The sequence below is a fragment of the Nicotiana tabacum genome, chromosome 20 (genome assembly GCF_000715075.1).
Source record: "Nicotiana tabacum cultivar K326 chromosome 20, ASM71507v2, whole genome shotgun sequence".
Classification (NCBI taxonomy): Eukaryota; Viridiplantae; Streptophyta; class Magnoliopsida; order Solanales; family Solanaceae; genus Nicotiana; species Nicotiana tabacum.
This window is the reverse complement of record NC_134099.1, coordinates 163,574,302-163,587,613: the sequence shown is the minus strand read 5'-3', so window position 1 is coordinate 163,587,613 and position 13,312 is coordinate 163,574,302. Positions and strand designations below refer to the sequence as shown.

The 13,312-nt window shown below is 36.1% G+C and overlaps 1 protein-coding gene across 1 annotated transcript; it reads right to left on the bottom strand.

The window, feature by feature from the left end:
* Window positions 1–205: 205 nt before the first annotated feature.
* Window positions 206–10,459, bottom strand: LOC107775990 (uncharacterized). Its single transcript, XM_016595797.2, has 9 exons — window positions 10,035–10,459; window positions 8,476–8,654; window positions 7,923–8,049; window positions 7,665–7,733; window positions 6,776–6,877; window positions 6,522–6,700; window positions 4,219–6,010; window positions 1,502–1,548; window positions 206–1,427 (listed from the first exon to the last, which is right to left on the bottom strand). Exons 1-9 carry the CDS (start codon window positions 10,389–10,391, stop codon window positions 1,007–1,009), a joined length of 3,273 nt encoding a protein of 1,090 aa, XP_016451283.1. The 5' UTR covers window positions 10,392–10,459; the 3' UTR covers window positions 206–1,006.
* Between the last annotated feature and the right edge of the window lie 2,853 nt (window positions 10,460–13,312).

The following is a 13,312-nucleotide window of genomic DNA, read 5'->3' as shown; positions in this document are numbered from 1 at the left end:
TAATTACATTGACAAACTCAAGATCTCTAGAACCCTCATCGACAAAATAAGTGCATGAGATAATCTGTAAAACTTGGCTGAAATACAATTATTACTGCTACAATTACCACGAAAAAATGTAGATGCTCAAAAATGACAACTCCGTGTTTAGTATCACAATGATTAGAAAAGAAACCCATGGGAAACTACAATAGCTACGATAAAATAGTCCCTTAAACATGTTTTTCTACACTCAAAACTTTTGAAAAGCTGAATAAGAAGTAGCAGATAGCACATACGTTATTTCTTTCCCTCTTAATTTCGCCCAGGCCAAGAGGTGAAATGTATTCTGTAAATGGCCTCCAAGGTTCCAACTACCCATAAGTCTCTACGACTTACAACTATAAACTAGACACCAAAATGTTACTTCTGTACTTACTATATTATCCTTAAGTCAATTGTTCTACGTACTAACTTAATAAACAAGGAAAGCAAAATGAAAAATAAGCCTTCCTGTTGTACAGCAGAAGGCAAATATTTCATGCGAGCTGACAATTTGAACCTGTAGCTCCGAACCATTGCATCGAACAAGAACAGCTTTTTCCATGCCACTGCTTCCAAAACCTATTTAAGGAACTACAAGAAAGATGACAAACCTAAGAATTGAGACATTATACAATGGAGCCACCAATGGCTTCCTCCTGTAAAATTGGGAATTCTAAGAACTCAAATCATACCATCACTGGTAGCCTGCTATGAGCAACTTAAATCCTTTTGACATCAAAATAATCGATTATACTTTTAAGAGGAAAAATGGAGTTTAGCAGAGACAACAATATCCTTTATTAGACGTGTTTTCTTTTTCCCTCTTTTCATGGGAAAAGTATTCTTCTTAACCCCAGATATACCATCAGCAGCCATTTCTGTAGGTGGAATGCCACTATACAGATCCAGTTATGAAGGTGAACTAAGAGGCAGATCCTCTAATATGACCACACAGCCAATGGCATTTGATGAAACATTCGCTTTAGTTGGCCTCACTTGCAACCCATCTCCTCTTTCGTGCTGGTCTTGGTTGCATAGCTTCAGTCGTGCCAGTAAACAAATCAACGGAAGGCTTGGAGATATTCTTTGAATCACTTTTTAGAGCAATAGGCTGCTTGAAACGCTCTCCACGCTTTTCCATCTTTGCCATGATCTCCAAAATTTTAGGGTTGTCCTTTCCCTCCACATCTTTATCATTAGCAAAATTCTTCATTTCACTGACTTGCGATTTTCCAAAACAAGTGCTTCTCCTTTTAATGGTTCTCTCATTCATTACTTCAGAAATTATCTCTCCCTCTTCAATATCCAAAGACTCTTGCTGCTGGGCATCTGAGAATATGTCAAGCCTCTCTTTCTCATTTTCTTTAGGATCAGTTGTCAGGTTTCGACTTCTGAGTGTCCTCCTGTAATGGGGTTCGTTAGTTCCATCAATAGGCTTCAGCTCCACACATAACTATCTGAATCCAAGTAGCCATACCTGCCAAAGTATGTTACACCCCCTGCTTTGGAGCATCTTCCGGAGGACTGCAGATCCAGAGTCACAAATAAAAAATCAAAATCCTGATAGTTTACACAATTAATGAAGAGAGGCCGCCTTATCGTGCATGAGCTCACATGACACAAAAACTTACCATGCACGAAATTAGAGAACTTCCAGACTGTTAAAAGGCATCACTATCATACTAAGTACTAACAAAGCTGAAACTTTGAAAGGGGATGTAAATTAAATCATTAAATAGAAGAGAGTTATTTAGTCAGTGACTATATTGGTTTGTAAAATCATAATTAGAAGTGAAGAATAAAAGGAATTAGCATACGTGTAAATTTACAGGACCTGCCAAAGTAGAACACCAAGTTTTAGTTTACCAATAACTTCAATTTAAGACGTCGGAATGTGTTGGGAACAAGGATAATCACAAAGCTTTATAATGTTTTCAAAGTATATCAACACAAAATATAAATATAACAGTGCATTTTTAACATGAGGCATCAATGTATGTAAAGTTGATGGTTATATGGTGAAAAAAGAAATGGATCCTGAAGCAGCAGTAAATGCATTATAATCATGAAACAAAGCATGCAGCTAAAGTTTTCTCCACATCTTTTTTCGGTTTTCTATTATTATATTAGTTTTCTCACTTTGAAACCACAGAGGGAGGGGTGGGAACTAAGCCTATCACAGTATCTTACCTACAGAGCTGGAAAAGGCAAAGAGCAAATCCCAAATCCTTTTTATATTTTGGTATATGGTGTTTAGCTTCTTTTTTTTTGATGAAGGCAGTGATTTTGTTGAAAAGATGGGGAAAACCATACATACAAGATTTATACCACATAGAGAACCTTAAAAACCATGATGATAGAGAACCATATCTTTTTATAAGAGAACCTTATAAAAAGACATGGTTCTCTACAAAAAGCACCCGATCATCAGCATTAACTGGTAATACAGTCAACCCTCTCTATAACAGCGTCTTTTGTTCCAAATATTTTTGGATGTTATAGCGAAGTGCTGCTATAGAGAACATATATTATAACATAACATAAAAATTGGTTCCGGAAAAACTTGGCTTTTATAGTGAAGTATTGTATATAGGTATGTTGTTATAGAGAGGTCTGACTGTATCCGAAAGTGGTCCAAAAACATACAAGGTATGATGTTTAATCGTTATGTCCTCAAACTGAAAACTATCTACTTAAGATCTCAAGAACTATGTATAGAAAAATTGAAGACTACTACACCTAACACCCCCTACCAGTCCCTATCCCCTTAAAATATAAAGAAGATTTCATTTGTAGTCCAAGTTCAAGCAGGCGCAATATCCAATATGGCCTCTCAAATCGAATTTAGAGAATCTAACTATCTGGCTAAAACTATCATTTCCTATCTAAAAGACAAGTTGGCCACAACAAAGACATAAAAGGAGCATACACTGGGAACAGCAACGTCAGTGGTGTGGCAATCTACTTTATCTTATTTCACTACCCATCTCACATTCTTGAACAGGATTCAATGTCATCATTTTCAAATTTGTTGATATTGAGCAATAAATGAAAGCAAAGATAATACTTTACTAAAAACAGAAGGTATCCCACGTACACAAGCTCATGTCAAGAAAGAACATATGATTTGCTAGAATGAGGAGCTACAACAATAAAGTTCCTGCGTAAGCACAATTTTATGATAGTTGATACCCAAAAAGAAAAGCACATTCAGGACACGTAGCTTGACGCTAATAGTAAAGTTCAACAAAGTTTTATGCCAATGCCAGCTACAAAAGGCGACTTTCGTCCTAAACCGTTTCTCTATTAGAGATAAAGAAAACAATCAATGAAGTCATGCAGAAACATTGTGCTAGTGATGTATCAATCTGCCAGAAACAGGATAGAAAGATCCAACCCCTTTCAACCACAGAAATAGAAACTCTTTTCTTTAATTGAGATCTGGTTAGTCAGAAGAAATAGAAAGTCTCACCATGTATACAATTTAGTGATATCCACCCACTAGCTATACAATTTGGTGAGTTTTCTTTCTAGTTTAGCAGAGATCCTCTATACAGATATTAACATTGCACTATATAAAAATATTTTACTTGCTTATCACTGTTGGAGAAGAGAAAGACTACCTATATAATTCTATAAAGACAACGAACTACTGGAGTCCTCTCACATTTCTTGCAAAAGCTTTACCACATTAGATATTTAATGTACACCAAGTGGCAAAAGACTACTACCAACTGGAGCTACATAATGATAAATGCTTCTTAAACAAACACTCTTTTCTAATCAAAGTATAGACGACTGTCACTAACAATCTATTTTTTGTTGGATCAAGAAAATAAACCGACTAAATGGTCACTGACAAATTTATATGGTACCATAAGTAAATACAGAATATTGATGATCAATTGATCATAGGTAATGTAAGAATTCCTAGCAAAGCAACCTTAATATGATTTTGGAATGGCACGCCCAATCTTTTAAGCGCCAATTCAAGAAATTTAAATTTAAAAGAAAATCAAGGCAATATGAAAACTTCAGAGAAAAAGGAACATACTGAATAAAACGCACAGGGAAATTAGGAAACCTTGGAAGAATCGGATGGCATCGCACAATGGAACAAGACCCAACATATATGGAGTACTCATATTTACATATGGAAGTATACAATCTTGATATTCGTATACACAAAATTACCTCTCTGTTCTCAACAACCAAGCCCGTGGCAAAAGAATCTCTCCCCTTTGGGAATCTCCACCGATTATCTCTATGAAAAAATTTAGACCCTTGACCAAATTGACTGGCTTTATTGCCTTCCCTGATCAATTTGTATTTTTCATGATCCACATGTCTGTCATCTAAAAGCTTTTCTACTAGATCGGGTCCATGTTTATTGTCAAATGACTCAAACCTTTTGTCACTTGAACTTCTTCTGAATGAATATGATGTCTTCTCGGAATCTAATATATTTTGCTGATACCTAATATTTTCATCTTCAACCCTGTGCAACCCTTCAGATTGCCAGTACCTTCTTCCTCTTTTAAAATTACCCTGATTACCAGGATACTTGATTATCTGATCAGCACTAATAGAATTGGTCAAATTAGCAGACTGACCACCATCTTGACATTTCCTAGTCCCACTGAATATTCCATGTCTTCCACGTGGAAGTTCAGGGCTCTGCCACCTTCTGCTAGCTGTACAAGGTTCCCTATACAAACGAAAGGATGGAGGTCGATACGCGTCAAATCTCCCTTCCTCATCCTTTAGATCCATGCAAAATACATTATTTAAACTATCGTGGGAACTGTTATCTCTCCTTTTGCCCCTATTAGGGCTTTTAGTTTCTCTTCTGAAATAAGTCAAATTTACATGATAGCCATCTTCTATAATATTAGTATCCCTGTTGTTGTATGATCTATATCTGTTATCTGTCTCTTCCATGATATCGTAGATGTAATTACATTCAGTTACAAGATCATCAGTCCTCATTCTGCTGTTACTCTGCAACTGATCAATTTTCCACATTTGTTGACTGGGTATCTCATCATCTAGATACGGAATGTGCTTATCAATCCATTGTTCTGATTCATGAAAAGAATTATTGTCCATGTCCTGAACAGTGAGTCTGCTCCCATAATGGGATTGATCTCTTTCCGACAATTCATCATATGTTGATAGTTCAAGAGGATTTAGCTTTCTTTTCGTGCTTCGACTGCTACACCAGTTGTTGTCATATCTGTATTCTAACTGACATTCCCTCTCAGGATCTTTTTTATAGGAATCCCGGCATGGATAATCAGAAAATCTTCCTGCATTACAGTAAAAGGGTTCTGCCCTCTTAAAATGTGAAGTATCTTCTCTTTCATGAGAGTCAAAAGCATACCGTTTATCCCTATGTCTGTGTTGGATCACAGTTGAATTACGCCTTTCATACAGTATCCTAGCATCAGATTTGCGGGAATCTTCAACTTTCAGGTGAGTTTCACTCATTCTACCAGGTCTTCTTCTGTCATGCAGCAGATCTCTTCGCACAGGCTTTCTACCTCGTGTAAAATATTTAGAACCACCAGACTTTGTTTGGATATAACGGGTTCCGGAAACTGGCTGGTAATCAATTGTACCCTTCTCCAGTAACTCAGAGTCTGCATTTGGTAATGACCTTATATGATGATCATGGGATTTCTCAATGTCAAGAAAAGCCCCATCTTCAGATGCATCACTATGACTTAGAGAACAACAAGATGAACCTGGGCTATGCTGTCGGCCTTCACCATGCAGTGGTTCTTGCAACATTACAGATTTTCTTGGATCAGATATGTCTCTCACACTGCTTTTATTCGCATCATGAGAAGATTCAATTGCTCCCGAGGTTTGATAGACATCACATTCAGTTCCCTCTCGGTGGGGATGCTCATCTGCATCGGAGAACTCACAGTTTCCGTTGTTATCTGAATCCATAGACACGTGTTCACGAACAGGTGTGTTCCTGGAATCCAGAGCTAATCTTATGAGAATGAAGTAACTTAACCATTAAATATATTTTTATTCAATACAGATCAGCATAAAACCAGCTGAGAAGCGAGAAGCAAGACCTAAAAGTAAAGGTGAAGATAGCAATTTCTCGTAACACATTTGACTAATAGAAACCCAAAAATGAAACAGATTGCCATGGTCCATGAAAAAAGAAATCTGTGAAAATTTTGACGGAATTTGGCAAATATTTCTGGGACAAAAACTTAAAAAACTTAGAAGCTGACAAAACTTTAAGCCAACTACGAGCATCAAAACCATGCAAGCAAACCTATCACATGTCAAACTCTTATGTCACACCAAAAACAGCGTTCGAAGTTCAACGATTTAAAAAGTAAAATCTGCAAGGGAATTCTACCAACATGTCTTTTCCAAAATAGTTGTGGTCCAAAGAGAAGAATAACCAGAAAGAATAAATCTAATAGAGATACAGACTATCATGACAGTTCAACCAGTAGATCCCAGACCTTCTAGATGTAGAGTTGCCTGATACTCCTCTTCCTTCCAAGCTGGCTAACTCATCTTCACTGGCACTACTAAAACAGAGAAAATCCCTTCCATTTCTCCCAACATCTCCATTCTCAGGTGATTCCCGCTGCTCTTTTGGAGAGTTTATGGGATCTTCCAATGAATCCTGCAAAGCAATCTGGTGCCAGCACAAGACTGTGAGAAGACAGTGCTTAGATGGTCAAGAAGTGGGCAGAATCAAAAAGTTTGTTACCTGTATGACAACATCAGAATCCCGATCCTGCGAACGTTCCACATCTGTCGATGGTTGACGCTCAATGATGCTCTCTTCCACCTCAATTTCTCTACCTTTTGGCTGATCATGGCAAGTTTAGACCATAAGCATCATTAACAGTTCAATTTCAGAAAAATTAAAAACAGCTAGGTTACAAAGACATCTACAATTTTTTTTCCTTTTAAATTCCATACTCAGCATGGTTTGAACAGAAGATGCTAGTTTTCCGACTCAATTCAGATTAAAATGCCCGTCCGTCATAGAGGTAATTTGTTCTTTACAAGTTTTGCCAACTATAACAGGTTCTCATAGTCCAGCACCCTCAAATGGGTGGCAACCAATCCATTGGCATCTCGAGTAAACCATCTTAACAAAAAAGAAATCAAGCAAAGAAGAGCTGCTGAGCATGAGAGAAAGAGTAAAAGAAAGAACCTTTAAAATACAGATGCAGGTAGAGTTAACAGTGCACTCATTATGGTAAGAATTACCTGCATTTTTAGGCAGTCCTTTCCAGAAAAGGGTCAGACCTATGCCTTTACTCAATTACTTATTTTGGCTTTTAATAATGGAAAAGATAAGGTTAAAGATCAAGAGGAATTTCACAACCCATTTGATACATATATAGGTGGGGTGTATGATCCTGATTAATAGGAACTTTGGAAAGACATAACAGTATGAACTGCTGTTGACTAAACAACTTTCGTTGGCTGGAGAAACTGTTCTACTCTGACTAAAGTGACCAGCATTTGCGGACATTACTTCTTGAAAAATATGGTCACCCTCAGCTTTCACAACCCATTTGATACACAAAAGCTGCACATATTGTTTAAGAAGTAGTAAATCATGAGAATCATCCATAGATACCTACCTTACTATTTTTCGAAGTCTTGTAGTCTGAATCCTTGACTACCCTTTTGGCCTTTTCTCGGTGCTTATCCTATTTCAGAAGTCAAGACCAAGGATGAACATGTAAGACATGCAGTAAAACTGGTAGAAGCAACTTTACCACCACTATACATACTCAAAAATTGGGAAAATATACAAAAAGAAAGATGAACAAAAAAATGACAGAAGGAAAAACTATATAATACATATCAGAAAAGACAAACTTGTATACATTCATTACCAGGCAATTGCAATACTGTTTCCAACTATCTTCATCGAAACCAAAATTAAAATAATCTGTCAAGTCAGCACCTGGATACCGCCAAGGTTTCTTCTCAAACATATCAATATTCATGTCCAAGATATTCCTGAAAAATTATAGATCAATTACATATCTATAAAAAAATGAAAAGATTCTATACTGCTAGGATTGTAGATCAGTTATTCTTCCATTTTGTTCTCTTGTAAATATGGTTCAGTACAACCTATGTACTGTTACATACTAATACATACAAATGTTACCATCTCAAAAAACTATGATATTCTGCCTCAAAAGAACATAGAATGGTTTTCTTTGTTAAACCTATTTCACAACAGTTCTTTGAGGAGATGACCAACACTATCTCCAACAAGCAAATATGCACCAGGAAAAGTGGAACCAGTTGTTCCAAATGTAGATTCTTTTCTTTTATCAGTATGTTTGAAATGTAGATATTTTCCAATAAAAATGGAAACACAAGAAAGCACTTAACCAAAGATTAGACTACAGGCTAAGTTTGACCAAATTTACTAACCTCGACCGAGGAAGTGAGAAGCTCTGTCCATTTTGAGCAGCAGAGCCTGAGCCCATCCTTTGCATGTAGCCATTATTATCCCAGGTGCACTTGACCAATGCTGTAGAGTAAGAATGTAAGCAAGAAGATCCATCGGCTTTGAGATGACTTGAATATGCTGCTTGTGGAGGTCTGGTGTTCTACAGAAAAGGGAAAAATCATAATATGGAGCATGAAGCTCTATGAAGTAACATAACTGCATTAATTCATCTTCAATTTGATTACGTTGTATTCTGGCCAACTTGTGCACACAACTAATCCACAAAAGCTAAACGGCACTAATTCATGTAAACACTGAAGAAACATATCACCATGAAAATCGTAACAGTTGAAGAATTCAAAACAGATAATCAAGAAGAAATATCTAAAGATAATTTCAGTAAATTCCCAAGTTGCAGCAATTGATGGTAGGTGTATCGCAAGAAGATCAACCCAAAAAACAAGGGAAGCAGATATTCTCTGCCTTTGCTTTGAAAAAGAGCAAAACCAGGATACATGATATTAAGCATGATTCTGCCCATTTTTCAAATAAACAATATATATATATATATATATATATATATATATATATATATATATATATATATCATCAATCAACTCGGTTTAGCCCGGTTTAACACTTGAATTAAACCCAAAGCAATATCGAAACAACTCAAATTTATATTTCTCCCACTCCGAAAAATTTGGGACATCTCGCTTCCTTAGATACTTTAAGCAACATTCGCAAATGTATTTTCACCATTTAATATGAGGATAATTGTAACATATAGTAGATTCAGAAAATTTAAATTTTAAATTTTTTAAGAAAATGAATTACTCTCGTCTGATTTTAACTTAACTGGACTCTGATCAGCAAATAATGCCAAACAAATAGGAATAGTGTGTACATTTACCTAATCTTCAGATTCTCAAGCAATCAAACTTCTAATAAAAAAAATTAGTTCAACTTAATTACTGCCAAGTAAGACTTCTGGAAAATAGAAAATGGCATAATATCAGAATATACAAAATTCGCTTTGTACTAACGTTGCCTGCTTTTGCATAAAAGCAAACCAAAATAAGCATCCAAATATCTAAGCAACTACTCAATCAGGTTCAATTAATCAATACCAAAACAATAATGAAATAAATTCAAATTTACACGACATTTTTTCTCTAATTTCACAGTCTAAATGATCCGAGGTCGATCCATAATTTGAAGTTTATAGGTTCCGACAACAACCTCAAGTTAGTATACAAGAATAATTGGGTTCTAGATATTTATACATGTTCCAAAATCTAAGAACTTTCTTTTCTTTTCCCTTTTTTCTTACTACAGTGGTGTCCAGGTCAGTTTGCTCGTTCACCAAGTACCCTGCTGCCTAAGGGTAACTCTGCCTAGGAAGAAACCAACTAGGGTTGAAAAATCTAACCAACTTGTCTCGGTCAGGTTCAACAATTAATCAATACCAAAACAATTTAGAAATATAAACTCAAATTTTAAACTACTTTTTCCCTCTAATTTTACAGTCTAATGCTACCTTGTAACTGTTTTTTTCTGCATTGCCGTTTTCGCTGCTGTTTGAATTTTGTCCTGAGCCATTTCCTTCAGCATTTTCCTCAATTTCATCTTCATTGAGAAAATGATTTTCATAATCTTCTTCATCATCATTCAACACTATGTTTAAATCATCCTCACTCTCGCTCTCGCATTCCTCTTCCTCTTCACTTACTGCATTTTCACCGTTGAAATTACCGACGGCATTACAGTCAACATCGTTGACTTCCGTTTGAAGCTGCGTTGAAATATGTACGGTGTTTATTGCTGAGCTTGCTTGGACTTCGACGTCGGCGTAGAGATCGCCGAAATCGTCGTCCTCGTCGACGACGTTCTCCATTTCGAGCGTACGGTGTACACGGAAAGAGTGTGAACTCAGGGTTTTAGATAAACCCTACTTAAAAGTGTAATTAAAAGGAACTAGTATTAGGGGGTGTCAATGCATATTGGAAAAGACTAAATCAACCGAACCGTACCGTAACGAACCGATTTTTAGGTTTTCTTTTAAGAGACAGTAGGTTTTTATATAAATTTATAATCACACCGATAATTAGGGTAGGTTTTTTATTTTATAAAAATAAACCGAAAAAATACCGAACCGTACCGAATAAATTTTACATGTAGAAAATATATTTATTTGGTAAGTTTAAAAACAATAATGCACTTAATTTTCTTTCGGCCTTGGAATTATGAAAACTATTACGAGCCAACAAGTAATTAAACTCAAAATACTAATCTCTAAAACCTATTATGCTACTTCTACTTAAACTAAGTTATTTCAAGTATCTTTATTAGCAAGACACAAAGTATTTTATCAATTATGAGTAGCAAACTACAATGTATTGAATATGTTTTCTTTCATATAATTTAGATTTATTTTTTTGAATATTTTATCTCCTATAGACTTTATTCTTGAATCTCATCTTGGTATATCTTTCAACTCGTGTGATTTATATTTTCTTTGTCTTTGTTTGATTTCTTTTACGTTGTTGTAGAATAGTTGATGTATCTATATTCTAGTCATTTTTTTTTAATTCATCACCCTTTAAACAGTAAAAATGTCTAGAGAGTTTTGTTAAATCCTATAAAAACATATGTTATTGCATTCTACTTCTACTAGTGAATTTTACATGTATTTAAAAAAATACCGAAAATTAACCGAACCGTACCGATACCAAAGAGCAACCGACATGATTGGGACGGTTTCGAAAAGTCTAATTTTTGTTATACATAATAGAATAACCGGAAAAAATGGTATGGTACAAATTTTATGAAATAACCGTCCAAACCGAACCATTGACACCCCTAAGTATTAGTACCCGCGCGATGCGCGGACAAAAATCATATCTAATTGTGATGTAGGTTGTTTGAATCATGTGCAAATAACCTTAAAATATAAACTTCTGAGATAAAAATTATATAACATTAGATATTAATTATGAAGAAGGATATGAAATTATTGTTCAAATCTCGTAGTGGACAGCCTATTTTTTATATATATATTTGTATTAGCATAATCCTTAATTGTAGTACTTGCATTTCACTTTGTTGTCAATATTAAAGAATATTAAACATGTCATGTGTCACGACCCAAACTGAAGGGCCATGACTAGCACCCGACCACACTTGTCGAGCACCAACGTACATTTCATCTAACCTTCATTATTATCTTTTAAGGCTGACGAGATCAATATAAATGGTAGACCTAGATCATGGACAACCAGCAATAAAATATGACGGCATGAACATACATAGCAGGGGATGACCAGACAATCAAGAAACTACATATAAGGTATGAGCTATCACGCTACTATGAAAGACTATACAACAAAAACTAGCCGACAAGGCATACCAAACTATACATGAGCCGACACCTGTCTATGAGCCTCTAAAAGAACATAAATGTTGCAACATAGCCGGAACAGGGCCCCGACATACCCATAATATCTATAACAAAAATTGCATACCAAGACCAAGGCAAGTCCGGAGAAGGGATCTCGCCAATCACCGCTGAACTGGACAGTCTACTGTGGTGGGGGAGCTGCACCTACCTGTCTATCAGGACCTGCAGCACGACATGCAGCGTCCACAAATAAAAGGACGTCAGTACGAATAAAGTACTGAGTATGTAAGGCAAGGAACCATAAATACGATCAGTAATGTAAGCAAGGATAGAGAATATACAACCTGTAACATCTTAGTACCTCTGAGGGCTACTTACATGAAATGCATGATACATATGTATAAATACATAAACCTTTAAAGCATTCGCCTCTATGGGCATCATCATCATCATCATATCGTACCCGGCCATAATAGGCTCGGTAGAATCGTACCCGGCCACGTGGAGCTCGGTAAAACCCAACTGATCAGTGGTTGCACAATAGGTGCCGTACCCGGCCAACTATAGCGTGGCTCGGTAGAGTAAAATAGATACATATATATAATGCATGCTCGACTCATGGAATCACATTCTAAACCTTTCGGAGTGACGTAAGGTCGGTATCCTCTATACACGTTATTAGGACTAACTCTTCACTATGAACCTTATAAGAATCAGGAAGTACCAACAACATTGATAACATAAGACTAAGAGAAGCAACATTAACATCAATCGTTCCATAAGAGGGAAAACAATGTAAGTACTGCTAGCTTCTAAGAGTAGAGTATATTGGAAGATCGTTCATTACATTATGTACAATCGGAGTCGTGCAAAAGAAGGAAAGGGATAGCCTCACATACCTTGTATATACTGCCCCAATCTCAAGCTATGCAATTGTCAAAACTCCTTAGTCTACAATAAGAGAAACGATACTATCGTTATCATTTAAGCGTCATAACTATTATGTATCGACCACAACCTATTTTACGATGAAACGGACAGCACCTCCCCTATATATATGACCTCACACCATTCAAAACAATCACCAAACATCCCAAACAACATCAATAATAAACATATTGAGCCTCCCAAAATAGTCCACACACAGCCTAATCACTCCATACATACGACGACCATCATAGTCGTGTCAAACAACCTGGAAATGTTACGAATAACTATCAGCCCATAACCCTACATATATATGGTGTTTCTCCACACCCTTACTCCTACAAAACTCCACAAGATAGTAGTAAAATACGCAGCCCAACAACAACGCAAAACAGTCCACAAAACAATAACATTACTACCAAGCCTTTCGATATATATTTCACAAGTTCTAGCTTCAATGGCTTAGCCGCAACTTGGATAATCTTAAATAC

Coding starts and splice junctions, on each gene's coding strand:
- LOC107775990 (XM_016595797.2), bottom strand. CDS start 10,391: ATGGAGAACGTCGTCGACGAGGACGACGATTTCGGCGATCTCTACGCC. Junction 1,549..4,218: donor TGGTTGTTGAGAACAGAGAG/GTAATTTTGTGT, acceptor CTGGATCTGCAG/TCCTCCGGAAGATGCTCCAA. Junction 1,428..1,501: donor GGTGTAACATACTTTGGCAG/GTATGGCTACTT, acceptor ACCCCATTACAG/GAGGACACTCAGAAGTCGAA.